The following is an 11,856-nucleotide window of genomic DNA, read 5'->3' on the forward strand; positions in this document are numbered from 1 at the left end:
GAAGAAGAATGATTAGGACATGTAGGTGATGTCAAGACAAAAGATATCAATATAAACTTTAAAAAAGAACTAGTTTCTCATTTTAATAACAAGACATCTAGTAACTATCTGAAGCTGGGTTTGAACTCAGGTTTCTTGACTTCAGTCCCAGTACTCTATGCACTGTGCTTCCTGGATGCCTCTTTTTTTCTTCTATGTGTATACACATGGATATATACATGGACATACACATATGTATACAAGACTGGTGTCCTGGTTAATGCAAATACTGAGTCCCCTGAAGTGGTCACATATTCAGAGTCACACTATTCGAAGTTGTAATTATGTAAAATAAGATAACTGATTCCAGTCCAATGGAATAATGCCGTGCGAATAAAAATATTGTGACTGCTTCAGAGGATTCTTTGTTTCACTAACAGGAACCTAGATGTATATATTCATTCTTCCTACATTATTAGCCTTGTTATGTACCTCTGTATATAAATACGGCAGAAAAGATATTTAAAAAATCACTGATTTCTCCTTTCTATGCTGAATGCCTGTGAAAATTAGCTTGGTTTGCAGGGCCAGGCACTATTTACAAGGCCCACAGCTACCTGTGACTAATATTTCCCTTCTTATTTTCTCAGAAACAGATTTGTAATTTTTCTGAATATTGTAGTCTAGGTGGTTCTGTCATATGCCGTTGTTTTTTCAGGGCTGCTAGTTCAAATGCATCATCTGTGGTTTCCATGAGAGACCTTAGAGCATTTCTTCTTCTAACTCCCTTACTAAATAGCAGGTGCTTGGGTTTCCTATTGTCATCCATTATTCATACTTGACCAGTCAGGAAGATTTATGTTGCAATACATATCACTTAGGTTGAAGCCTGGCTGGGTTCCAGCCCCAGCCACTTCTTGTCATTTAACATTGTTTTGCTAGCTAGAGTATCACTATGCTCTTGGAAATAATCCTGGATGCCTAAATTGTGGGTGAGGTGACATAGGTGATAATTCGAGGAAGTACGGATGGACACATACCAAAGTTGATATAATAATGGTGACAACATTCAGTATGCTTTGAGGAAACAGGATAAAGTATACGGGCTTCCTTTTTACTCTACCTCTGCGCTTCCAACACACAGTTTGGTCCAACCACTGGCCTGATGAATTCTTTAATCTAATAGCTTAGCAACATCTCTTACCCCCACTTTCTATTGAGAATACCCTAGATCCCTAAAGAATCACTGATGATGGTGTGGATGAAACTAATGTAACAGCAAATTGGCCAATGAGAGCCAAGTCCTGGGAACATACCCAAGGGAGTGAGCTTGCTTCTGGAACTGCACTATAAAGAGGGAGCGGAGGGCCCTGTCCTAATTCAGAAAATGTGGAGGTATTCTGTGACTTTTCTGTCTGCCTACTGCATGGTTAAGTAAAGCCTTTTTTTTTAATTGGCTGCTAAACTTTAACTGAGCGTGATTACAAAGTTGCTATTTAGTCGTTTTCCAGTCATGCCCAACTCTCTGTGACCCTATTTGGGGCTTTCTTGACAAAGACAGTGGAGTGGTTTTCCATTTCCTTCTCCAGCTCATTTTACAGATGAGGAAACTGAGGCAAGCAGGGTTAAGGGACCTGCCCAGAGTCACACAGCTAAAGTGTCTGAGGCAAATTTGAACTCAGGAGGATATCTTTCTGACTCCAGACCCTGCCCACTAGCTGCACTGTAGTTACAAAAGGCAACATGAAAAAACTCTCCCTCTTTCCTAGTGGTAAATGGGAGAGTGGCCTTGCAGCTCTGCATTTAGGATCCATTGTATAGAGATGAGCAGATATAAAGTATACAATAATAACTGATTTATGTGCCTAGGGTAGGCAAGGCACTTTAAATGTATTATCTCTTTTGACCCTCACAGCCATTTCATTTCAAGAAAATGCAGCTCCAGGAAGACCTGCCCAGGATCCTACAGCTAAGTTAGCGTCTGAGGCAGGATTTGAAAGTAGGTCTTCCCAGCTCCAAATCTAACAAGCCACAGATGCTTCTCAGTGACTTTCAGGAGGGACAGAGAGGACAGATACTAGAGTTTGGGTAGTGAGTCTGATGGTAAGGGGAATGATGAGCCAGAGAATTTAGAAAAAGTTGTTCTAAGTTGGACCAAAAAAAAAATAGAAAGGGGAAAATGCTTCTCCCCTTTGCAGAAATGAGGATGTCAATTGGTGTGAAACATTATGAATAATGTCAGGTTTTTTCAAAGTGTTAATCGATTTTGCTCTTATCTTTTTTTCCCCCTTAAAAATGCAGTTATAAGGGCTGGCTTTCTGGGAGGGGAGGACAGTAAGGACACTGGAGGAAATTAAGGTGATTAAAAAAAGATATCAATAAAATTCCTGTTAAAAAAAAGCAGTTCTCAGCAGCTCCCTTCCTCCTATTGTGGCCCTAGGTCCCTCCTCCAGCCCTAATTGCAAACAGCAGTGCCAGCAGGTGTGGGAAGAGAAGCCAAGATGCCAGAGAGGAAGGTCAACATGAAGGAAGAGGAAGTAAGAAAGCTGCCTTAGAGGCCATCGGCAAGACTGTCAGCTAAACCAGCCCCTGCCAAAGTTGAACCTGAGCCCCAAAAGATGGCAGAGAAAGATAAACCCGAGGACAAAAACGCTGAAACAAAAGAAAAGCAAGAACTGACTAAGCCAGAAGAGATTAAAGATGATCTCCTTGTAGAAAACAGGAAAATAAAATAAGGAAGGCCCCAGCCTCTGATTCAGCAGGAAAGAGAAAAGCACAAATCTAAACGACTTACACTGAGTATTTTTTTTATGGTGCCAATTTAAATAGATTTTATTCTCTGGGACAAGAATTGCATTTCCACTTGTTTACAGTACTGATAAAGTGCAATGTTGCTCACTTCTCTCCCTCTGCACACATTCAAGTATTCAGAATGCCCAGATTTATACAGTAGCTTAAATGTTACTTTTAAACTGCTACTGCCTCGGCTACAAATTTGAGTCCTTCAATTTCTGGAAAGCTGCGTGGAATGCTCTTTCTACTGGTGTGTTTAGTCGACCTCTTCAATGGTGGGTCCAGAAGAAGCACCTCCAGATGGGGCTGCTCTGCCTCCTGGCACGCCCCCTGCACGCTGGTCCAGCTTAGCAATGATGGGGTTGCAGACCTTCTCCAGTCCTTTCTGCTGATGCTCAGATTCTTCCTTCTCAGCAGTCTGGTTCTTATCCAGCCAGCTGATTATTTCATTACATTTGTCAAGGATCTTCTGTTTGTCTTCATCCCCAATCTTGCCTTGCAGTTTTTCATCCTCTACAGCGGCCTTCATGTTGAAAGCGTAAGATTCCAGAGAATTCTCAGAAGGCACCTTGTCTCTCTGCTTCTCATCCTCAGCCTTGTATTTCTCAGCCTCCTGGACCATGCACTCAATGTCTTCTTTGCTCAGACGTCCTTTGTCACTGGTGATGGTGATCTTGTTCTCCTTGCCTGTGCTCTCATCCACAGCAGAAACACTGAGGATGCCATTTGCACCAATGTCAAATGTTACTTCAATCTGAGGAACACCCCTGGGTGCTGGGGGGATTCCTGTGAGTTCAAATTTGCCAAGCAAGTTGTTATCCTTTGTCATTGCTCTCTCACCTTCATAAACCTGAATAAGCACTGAGTATTTTTAACACTTGTACCTGTCACCTCCCTTCTTGTATTTTTTAATCAATTCTTTTATAAATCCAAGCTTTTTATTGGCTCTAGAAACATGTTTAAGAAACAGAGAATTTCATAGAATGCCTTTAAAAAATATTTGGACAAGTAAAAATGCCTTTTTTAGAAGGTTTCCATGTACTGGTTATTTATTCTTCTATAGTACCAGAAATTAATGGAATGTTGGTTAAGGGCTGTTTTGTGGCTAGGTTTAACATCCCATAGACAGCTTTTATATTGCATTAAATGAAAAAAGCAAAAATTCCAATTTGGAGTCATGATCATGAATTTTAAAGATCTTAGTATTTTAATTACCTGTTTTATGCATACATCTTATTTTCTGTAGAATTGTTTCATAAACAAAACTGCTCCCTGACATTGGATTTCCCACTCAGAATAGTTTACTATTTGTAAAATTTTGGTAGTATAGTGGTACAATTTTTTCTAGTAATTTTGTGAATGTGCTATAAAAGATTGGAAAACCTGTGTGTATGATTTTTACTAAATCATTAGTAGTACTTTTGTTTATAAAAGACCTAATGGCTATCCAAATTCAGGATATTGGTATTAGATGCCCTCTTTTTAGGGACAGCTGCCTCCAAACTCAGAAATGGGAAGAAACTAAAATAATGTGTAGTGTTTTTTTTAAGATTACAACTACATGGTTTTTAGATTCTTTATACTAGCATTTTAAAAATGTACAAATGTTCATTGTGTCTGTATAATGATGATCAAACAAGAAATCTCAGCTATAATAAAATCTTAGCTACAGAATGAAAAAACACAACGGGGGAACCAGAAAAGCTCTTATGCAGGAGGTGGCGTCTGAAGTATACTTTGGAAGGAAGCTAGGGGGATGTGAAAAGGAAGCACACATGTAGGGGATGGAATGATGTCATGTGTCAGGAATAGCTAACAGGCCAGCTTAGAAGAAAGCGAGTAATATAAAGTAATATATATTTTTTAAGTGATAAGAAAGGAGAGTAATGCAAAAGAAGTCTGAAAAGGGAGGTGGGAGCCATATTGCAGTGTTAAATGCCAGGTGGAAGAAAGTTTTCTTCTGAAGACTAAAGGGAGCCACTGAAAATATCTGAATTAGGGGACAAAATGCTGAACTCTGTTTTAGGAATATTGCCTTGGCAGTTGAGTGAAGGGTGGATAAAAGAGAGGAAAGACTGGTCACAGGGAGAATGTCCAATTTCAGAAGAGTCTAGGAAAGAAGTGATGACAGCTAGCATGGTGGGTGGACAGACTCAAAAGATTTGGCACAGGTAAAATCAACAAGACTGAACAACATAGGCTATGGGATGGTGAGGTCTAGGTCAGCCATCTTTAACAAGGTTTTTCTCCCTCTATGCCTTGCACCATTAACTTTCTGACATTACTGCTTCTCTAACTGCCAACTCTGAGTACCTTCTCCTTGGGCCCCTGCTTATTCACAAAGCCAAGCCAACTAGGTTAACTTACAGATGCACTCTCTAACCCCAGCTGTGGCCTTACTGCTGCACAACATCTCTTTTATTCATTTCTTGCCGACTCTAACACATTCCTCACAGCTGTTGTTCCAAACATTAAGCTCCGAATTCCAACGATGATGTTATTTCCTACATTATTTATCAAGCAAGCAACAAACATTTATGAAGTTCCTACTATGTGCCAGACACTAAAGACAGATACAAATATAAAAAAATAAAAGCCCCTGCTCTCAAGGAACTTGACATTGGCAAAGAGGGCTACCTTGTCTTCTGAGACAAAAGCAGGAGCTCTAACTTGTGTCATGGACCTCTTTGCCACTCTGGTGAGATCTAGAGACTGTAATAATGTTTTTGTTTCAATTTCAATTAGAGGTTGGTAAAAATAAAGATGATTTTTTCCATCCAAGTTCACAGACTCCCTGAAATCTATCCATAGGCTCCTTGGGAACCTGTGGACCCCAGCTTAGGAACCTCTGCCATAAGAGGGAAGGATGGGGTGAGGGAGGACATTCAAACATTTTGAGGTGAGGAGGGGAAGGGTAGGAGTTCATAGTAACTCTTTGATCCTAATCACTTTAAAACATGTACCCTTGACCTCATTGACTGGGAACCTTGCTCCAGCAATCATCCCTTCTCTCTAATGTATGTTCAATCTCTCCCCTCTCAATTGGATCCTTTTTACCTCAGTCTAAAAACATCTAGGACACAAAGGCTAAAAAAAGACCCTCTTTCCTTCACCTCTTCATCTTTTCTGATAGCTCTCCTTTTTGCCATCTCTATCTCATGTTGGTTCTTCATCTTCCTCCTGTCCATTAAATGAATGTTTCCTAAAGTACTAGCCCTTCACCTCTCTATATATCTTACCATGAAGATCTCATCAGCTCCCATGGTTCCAATTACTACATCTATGAAATAACTTCCAAATTTCTGCATATACACCCAACTTTCCCCTGAGGTCCTGCTCTACATTTCTAACTGCCCCTTGCATATTCTCTTCTGGATCAATTACAAATCAGCATTCTCTAAACCAAGGGTGGGGAACCTGCAGCCTCACTGATTCAGTCAAAGGGCTATATACTTGAGGACCTAGAGGGCCACATGTGGCCTTGAGGCCCCAGGTTCCCCATCCCCGAGTCTAAACTGAACTTTCTCCCCTCCCATGAACTTCTCTGTGTCTATTAACAACAATAATAGCTAGTACCTACTATGTGCTGGGCACTGTGCTAACAGTTTATAATTATTATCTCATTTGACCATTTAAAAACCCAGTGAAAAAGGTGCTATTATTATCCACATTTTACAGTTGAGAAAATTGAGGCAAAGGTTAAGTGACTTACCCAAGGTCATGCAGCTTATAAATGTCTAAGGTCAAATTTGAACTCAGGTCTTCCTGAGTTCCATGGTCTAGCAGATCCCATGCTCTATCCAATGCTCCACCTAGTTGCTCCTAGCTTTCACATCTAATCTGGTGCTAAATCCTGGGATTTTACTTCTACCATATCGTGTGCAAACATCTCTTTTTTTCCATTCTCGCTGTTAACACCCTAGGTCAGGGTGTTAAAACTTCTCATTCACCTGGGTTATTACAAATGCCTAAATGACCTTCCTTCTTCTATCTATCCCCTTTCCAATACACCTTCACATTGTAGCTCATGCAATCTTCCTAATGCACTACTCCAATTATGCCACTACTCTCCTCAAAAACCTTCAATGGCTCCATATTGCCTCATTTAAAGTGCTTATCCTGGCATTCAAGACCATCCATGACCTGGGTCCAACCCACTTTTCATGCTGTATTTGGCAATATTTTCCTTCATATATTTTTGCCTTACAAAAAACTGGATTACTCACCATTCAATTCAACAATTTAACAAACAATTGTCATAGGCTTACTATGTGCAAGGAGCTATACTGGTCACTGAGGAAATAAAAGCAAAAATGAAACAATCTCTTGTCCAGAAGTTTATATTCCCTTTTTATGTGGGGGGAGGGAAGGCGGTACCTGTATACAAGTAAGTAAATACAAGGAATTTGAGAAGAGAGAGAATATTTACCAGGTGGAAGAATCAGGATGGGTTTCAGTTGACATATATCACCTAAGCAAGGACAATGAGGATTCTGGTAGATAGAAATGACAAAGGCATGAGGGATGGCCTATATGAATTGGAGGGAGATATAATGCCAAAGTTAGGATATAGCTAATAGTCTAATTGGGGCAGCTAGGTAGCCTGGAGTCAGAAAGACTCGTCTTCCTGAGATCAAATCTGGACTCAGATACTTACTAGCTGGACAAGTCACTTTACCCTGTTTGCCTCAGTTTCCTCATCTGCAAAGTGAGCTAGAGAAGGAAATGGCAAACCATTCCAGTATCTTTGCCAAGAAAAACCCAAATGGGATCACAAAGAGTCAAACACTACTGAACAACAACAATAGTCTAATTTGACTGGAATGTGAAAGTTGTGAAAGAGAATAATAGCAAATAAGGCCAAAGAAGTGGGCTGAAGTCAGATTATAGAGGCTTTAAATGATAGGCTGATGAGGGTTTTCAAGACAGGCAATGACATAGTCAGACAGCAGTTATCATCGAAAGAATATTTTGGCAGTTGTGTGGAAGGTGTGATTAGAGAAGGCAGAGATTGGAACCAATTAGGAGACTATTGCAAGAGTTCAGGAGTGAGGTGATGAAATGTTGAATTAGCGGTGGCGGTGTACCTGGAGAGACACATACAAGAGATACAGTGGAGGCAGGATTAACAAGACAGCAACTCATTGGATATGGAAGTGAGGGGGAGAGAAGAATTAAAGATGACTGAGTTTGAGATACCTATGAGACATCCGGGTGGAAATAATAGCCCCTGGTTTGGGCCTAGACTTCAGGAAAGATTAGGGTTAGCTATATGGATTGGGAGACATATGCATAGATTATAATCGATGAATAAATAATGAATCTATGGGAACAGATGAAATCACAAAGAGTATGTATAGAGAGAAATTAAGTGAGTTCAGACTAGAGTTGGAGACATCCCCACTAAGTAGTGAAAGAGATGGAAGATCCATTAAAGGGACTGGTCAGTTAGGAAGAAAACCAAACTGACAGAAGCAAAGTGCTATGTGTCTAGGAAGGGATGGTTACTAGTGTTAAAAGCTGCAAAAAGGTTGAAGATGAGAACCAAGGAAAAGCCATTCCATTTAGAAGTTATATTGGAAATGTCAATAAAGTGGTAAGGCCAACAGATAGACTATAAGTTGCTGTTGAGTGAGAAAACTAGGCATGGAACAAATCTTTTTGAGAGTCTAGTGGTTGAAAGGAGTGATACAGGATGAGAGCTTTAAAGGAAGAATGGCAAACTCAAATGAAGTTTGAAAAACCAGGGAATAATCTGGTAATGATTGTAGGCAGCAGTAAAGGGGCTGATAGATAGGCAGAAACCAATGATGACAAAAAGAGGAAAAAAATGACCAAGAGGGCAAGCTCCCCTCTCAGAAAAGACAGGAGATGGGATCCAGGCTTTGAGTAGAAAAGTTAGCTGGAGCAAGAGCATGAGACTAGAAAAAAAAAAGAAGACAGGTAGAGACGTAAGGAATTTTGAGGTATGGAGATGAGGTGTCTCATAACAAATGGCATTGATTTTTTTCTTCAGCAAAGCAGTAATCAGGTAAAGAGACCCAGGAATGTGGAAATGTTTGACAGCTTAAATGAAAAGATTTGGAATAGGACCTTTGGGAAGCATGACAATCAGAGAACAGGAGGACTCTTGTGTGGCAGAGGGGACAGGATGGCATGAGACAACATGAATTTGTAAGAATCCCATTAATAAAATTGCTTGACTTTCTCCAGCACCATTCAGGAGTATGGATATAGCAAAGGTTCTCCTCCTTCCTCCTTCACTCATCAACTTTTCTTCTTTTGAGGTTCATGCTATTCATGTCTACCACCCAGGCAAAATCCTGGTAGCTATGGTCTACACACTCTAAGTCACTCCCCTTCCTCAATGAGTTTAATACCTGGTTTACAATTTTTCTCTCCTTCCCCCTCCTGCCCTCGTATCAAGGGACTTCAATACACTTATTAATTCTCCTTAAATACTCACCTCTCCCTCTGCCTTCCCTTAAATAACCCTATTCTTCCTCCTCGCTGTGACCTGCAATCCCTTGACCCCCTCAATCCTCTTCAAGGCCATTTTCCCTGCACTAGCCACTCTCTCTTCTCCCGATCTTGACTTCTTGTTGAACCAATTCAACTCTACACTGACCTCTTCTCTTGAATCCCTAGCTCCCTTATCAGAACATCAATTATATCCAGCCAAACCTAAGTCTTGGTTCATTCCCACCATTTGTCATCTTCTTACCTACACAGGTACTATTGAATGAAGGTGAAGAAAATCAAAACCAAGTTTTGACTTGGTGTCTCCTCTTTTTCTCCTCTCACTCTCTTCTTAACCAAGCCTTACAAGCTGGCTTCTGACCTTATCATTCCACTGAAACTGTTCTTTCCAAATTTACTAATTGCCAAATCCAACGGTTTTTTCTCAATCTGAATTGTCCTTGACCTCTCTGAAGCATAAATGATCACTCTATCACTCTCTCCTCAGTACTTTCTTCTCTTTAGGTTTTCAGGATACCATGCCACCTGGTTTTCCTTCTACCTATCTGGCTACTCCTCGTCTCTTCTTTGCTGGATCTTCTTCCAGATCACACCCTCTACCTGTAGGTGTCTCTCAGGGTTCTGTCCTTGGCCCTCTTCTCTTCTCTTTTACACTTCACTTGGTGCCCTCATTGGCTCCCATGGACTTAATTATTATCCTATGCTGAAGATTCTCAAATCTACTTTGCCGCCCCAGATTCTCTTCTCATCTCCAACTGCCTTTCAGACACCTCAAACTGGAGGTCTAGTAGAAATCTTAAACTCATTATGTCCAAAACAGCTCATTATCTTTCCACTAAACCTTCCCCTTCCCCCACCCACACCAACCTTCCCTCTTACCGTAAAGGATGACACCATCCTCTTAATCCCCCTGGCTTATAATACAGGAATTATCCTGGATTCCTCACTATCTCTCACACCCACTCCCCCATTTTCAAGCTGTTGCCAAGACCTATCAATTTCACCTCTTCAACATCTCTTGAATATGCCCCCTTTTCTCTCCTCTGACATTACCATCAGTCTAATATAGGCCCTCATCATTTCACACCTTAATTACTGTGACAGCCTGCTTGGTGGGTCTGCCAGCCTCAAGTCTCTCCTCACTCCAATTTACCCTGCATTCAAGCACTAAAGTGATTTTCCTGAAGCTCAAATCCAATGCTGTTTGGCATTCAAAGCTCTTCATAACCCAGCACTCTCCTATCTTTCTTACTCCTTAGTTCCCTACTCTTTGATCCAGCGACAGAGGCCTCACAGCTGTTCCATAAACAGGATACTCCATTTTTTGACTTCTCTCTGGTTGTCCCTCATGGCTGGAATGCTCTCTCCCCTCGACTCCTGACTACTGACCTCCCTGGCTTCCTTTAAGTCCAGACTAAAGCCCTACCTTCTACAGGAAGCCTTCCCTAATCCCTCTTCATTCCAGCATTTTCCCTCTTTTATTTTCTATTTATCCTGTATATAGCTTGCTTTGTATGTATTTGTTTTCATGTTGTCTCCACCATTATACTGTAAGCTCCTTGAGGGACACATAGGTGATGTCAAGACCCACAACCCTGGTGTACCTCCCTAATACAACCCTGGGAGGTAAGTGCTGTTTTTATCCCCATTTTATAGTTGAGGAAATTGAGGCAAATAGAGGTTAAATGATTTACCTAGGGTCACACAGCTAATAAGCATCTGAGCCTAGATTTGAATGCAGGTTCAAGACATAAATTACCATATTGAGATTTTTGGCATCTTCTTCTCTGGTGAGAAGTCCGCTATAAACCTAAAATGGCTCAAAAGTACCCTGCTTTGAAGTAGGAAGATTAATGGAATCTACTTCTAACAAAAATGTAATGTGAGGTATAACGGGAAGTGAAGTGGACTTTGAGTGACCCAGGTTGAAACAATGGATTCTCACCACAGCTCTGTCACTTACTATTACAATTCTTACACTAGGAACTTGTGTCCAGAGGAGCCCAACTCCCAAGACTTGGCGTCTGTGTGCCTTTCTTATAGCTCATCTAGTGTTCATCACTTCATCTCTCTGTATCTATCTTCTCATCTATAAATTGGATGTGACAAGGGTTTACAATCTGACTAGGCTTCACACTGCTTTGTGTCTTAAAGGAAAGGCAGGATAAGAAATAACTCAAAAGGCAATAAGAATGGATTCAGGTGCAATTGTAAAACCCTTTGAAGCAGGTTGTAGGAGTTGCCTATTCAGGTAATAGATAAGGAAACCAGGTTCAACAGAGGTTAACTGGTAAGCACCCAAGGTCACAGTAAGTGGCAGAGCTGTGGTGAGAATCCATTGTTTCAACCTGGGTCACTCAAAGTCCACTTCACTTCCTGTTATACCTCACATTACATTTTTGTTAGAAGTAGATTCCATTAATATTCAGATCCTAATTTGAGGGACAGAAGCAAATAGAATTCCAGAAAAGGGTCCTTATTAATAAACAATATTAAAAACTATTAGTGGACATATGCTCACATGGAAGTTAAACCTCAATTTCTTACTTTTTAACTTTGTAAAATGCAAGGGAAAAAAACTATATAAGCACCTCATGCCTAAAG

The 11,856-nt window shown here is 40.7% G+C and overlaps 1 protein-coding gene across 1 annotated transcript; it reads right to left on the reverse strand.

The window, feature by feature from the left end:
• Positions 1-2,824: 2,824 nt before the first annotated feature.
• LOC118827913 (heat shock cognate 71 kDa protein-like) lies at positions 2,825-6,268 on the reverse strand. The gene has a single exon (XM_036734263.1). The coding sequence runs from the start codon at positions 3,599-3,601 to the stop codon at positions 3,029-3,031; it is 573 nt and encodes a 190-aa protein (XP_036590158.1). The 5' UTR covers positions 3,602-6,268; the 3' UTR covers positions 2,825-3,028.
• Between the last annotated feature and the right edge of the window lie 5,588 nt (positions 6,269-11,856).

Source organism: Trichosurus vulpecula, chromosome 8, assembly GCF_011100635.1.
Source record: "Trichosurus vulpecula isolate mTriVul1 chromosome 8, mTriVul1.pri, whole genome shotgun sequence".
Lineage (NCBI taxonomy): Eukaryota > Metazoa > Chordata > Mammalia > Diprotodontia > Phalangeridae > Trichosurus > Trichosurus vulpecula.

Bases quoted from the DNA above. Each gene is read 5' to 3' on its own strand.
- LOC118827913 (XM_036734263.1), bottom strand. From the start codon at position 3,601: ATGACAAAGGATAACAACTTGCTTGGCAAATTTGAACTCACAGGAATC.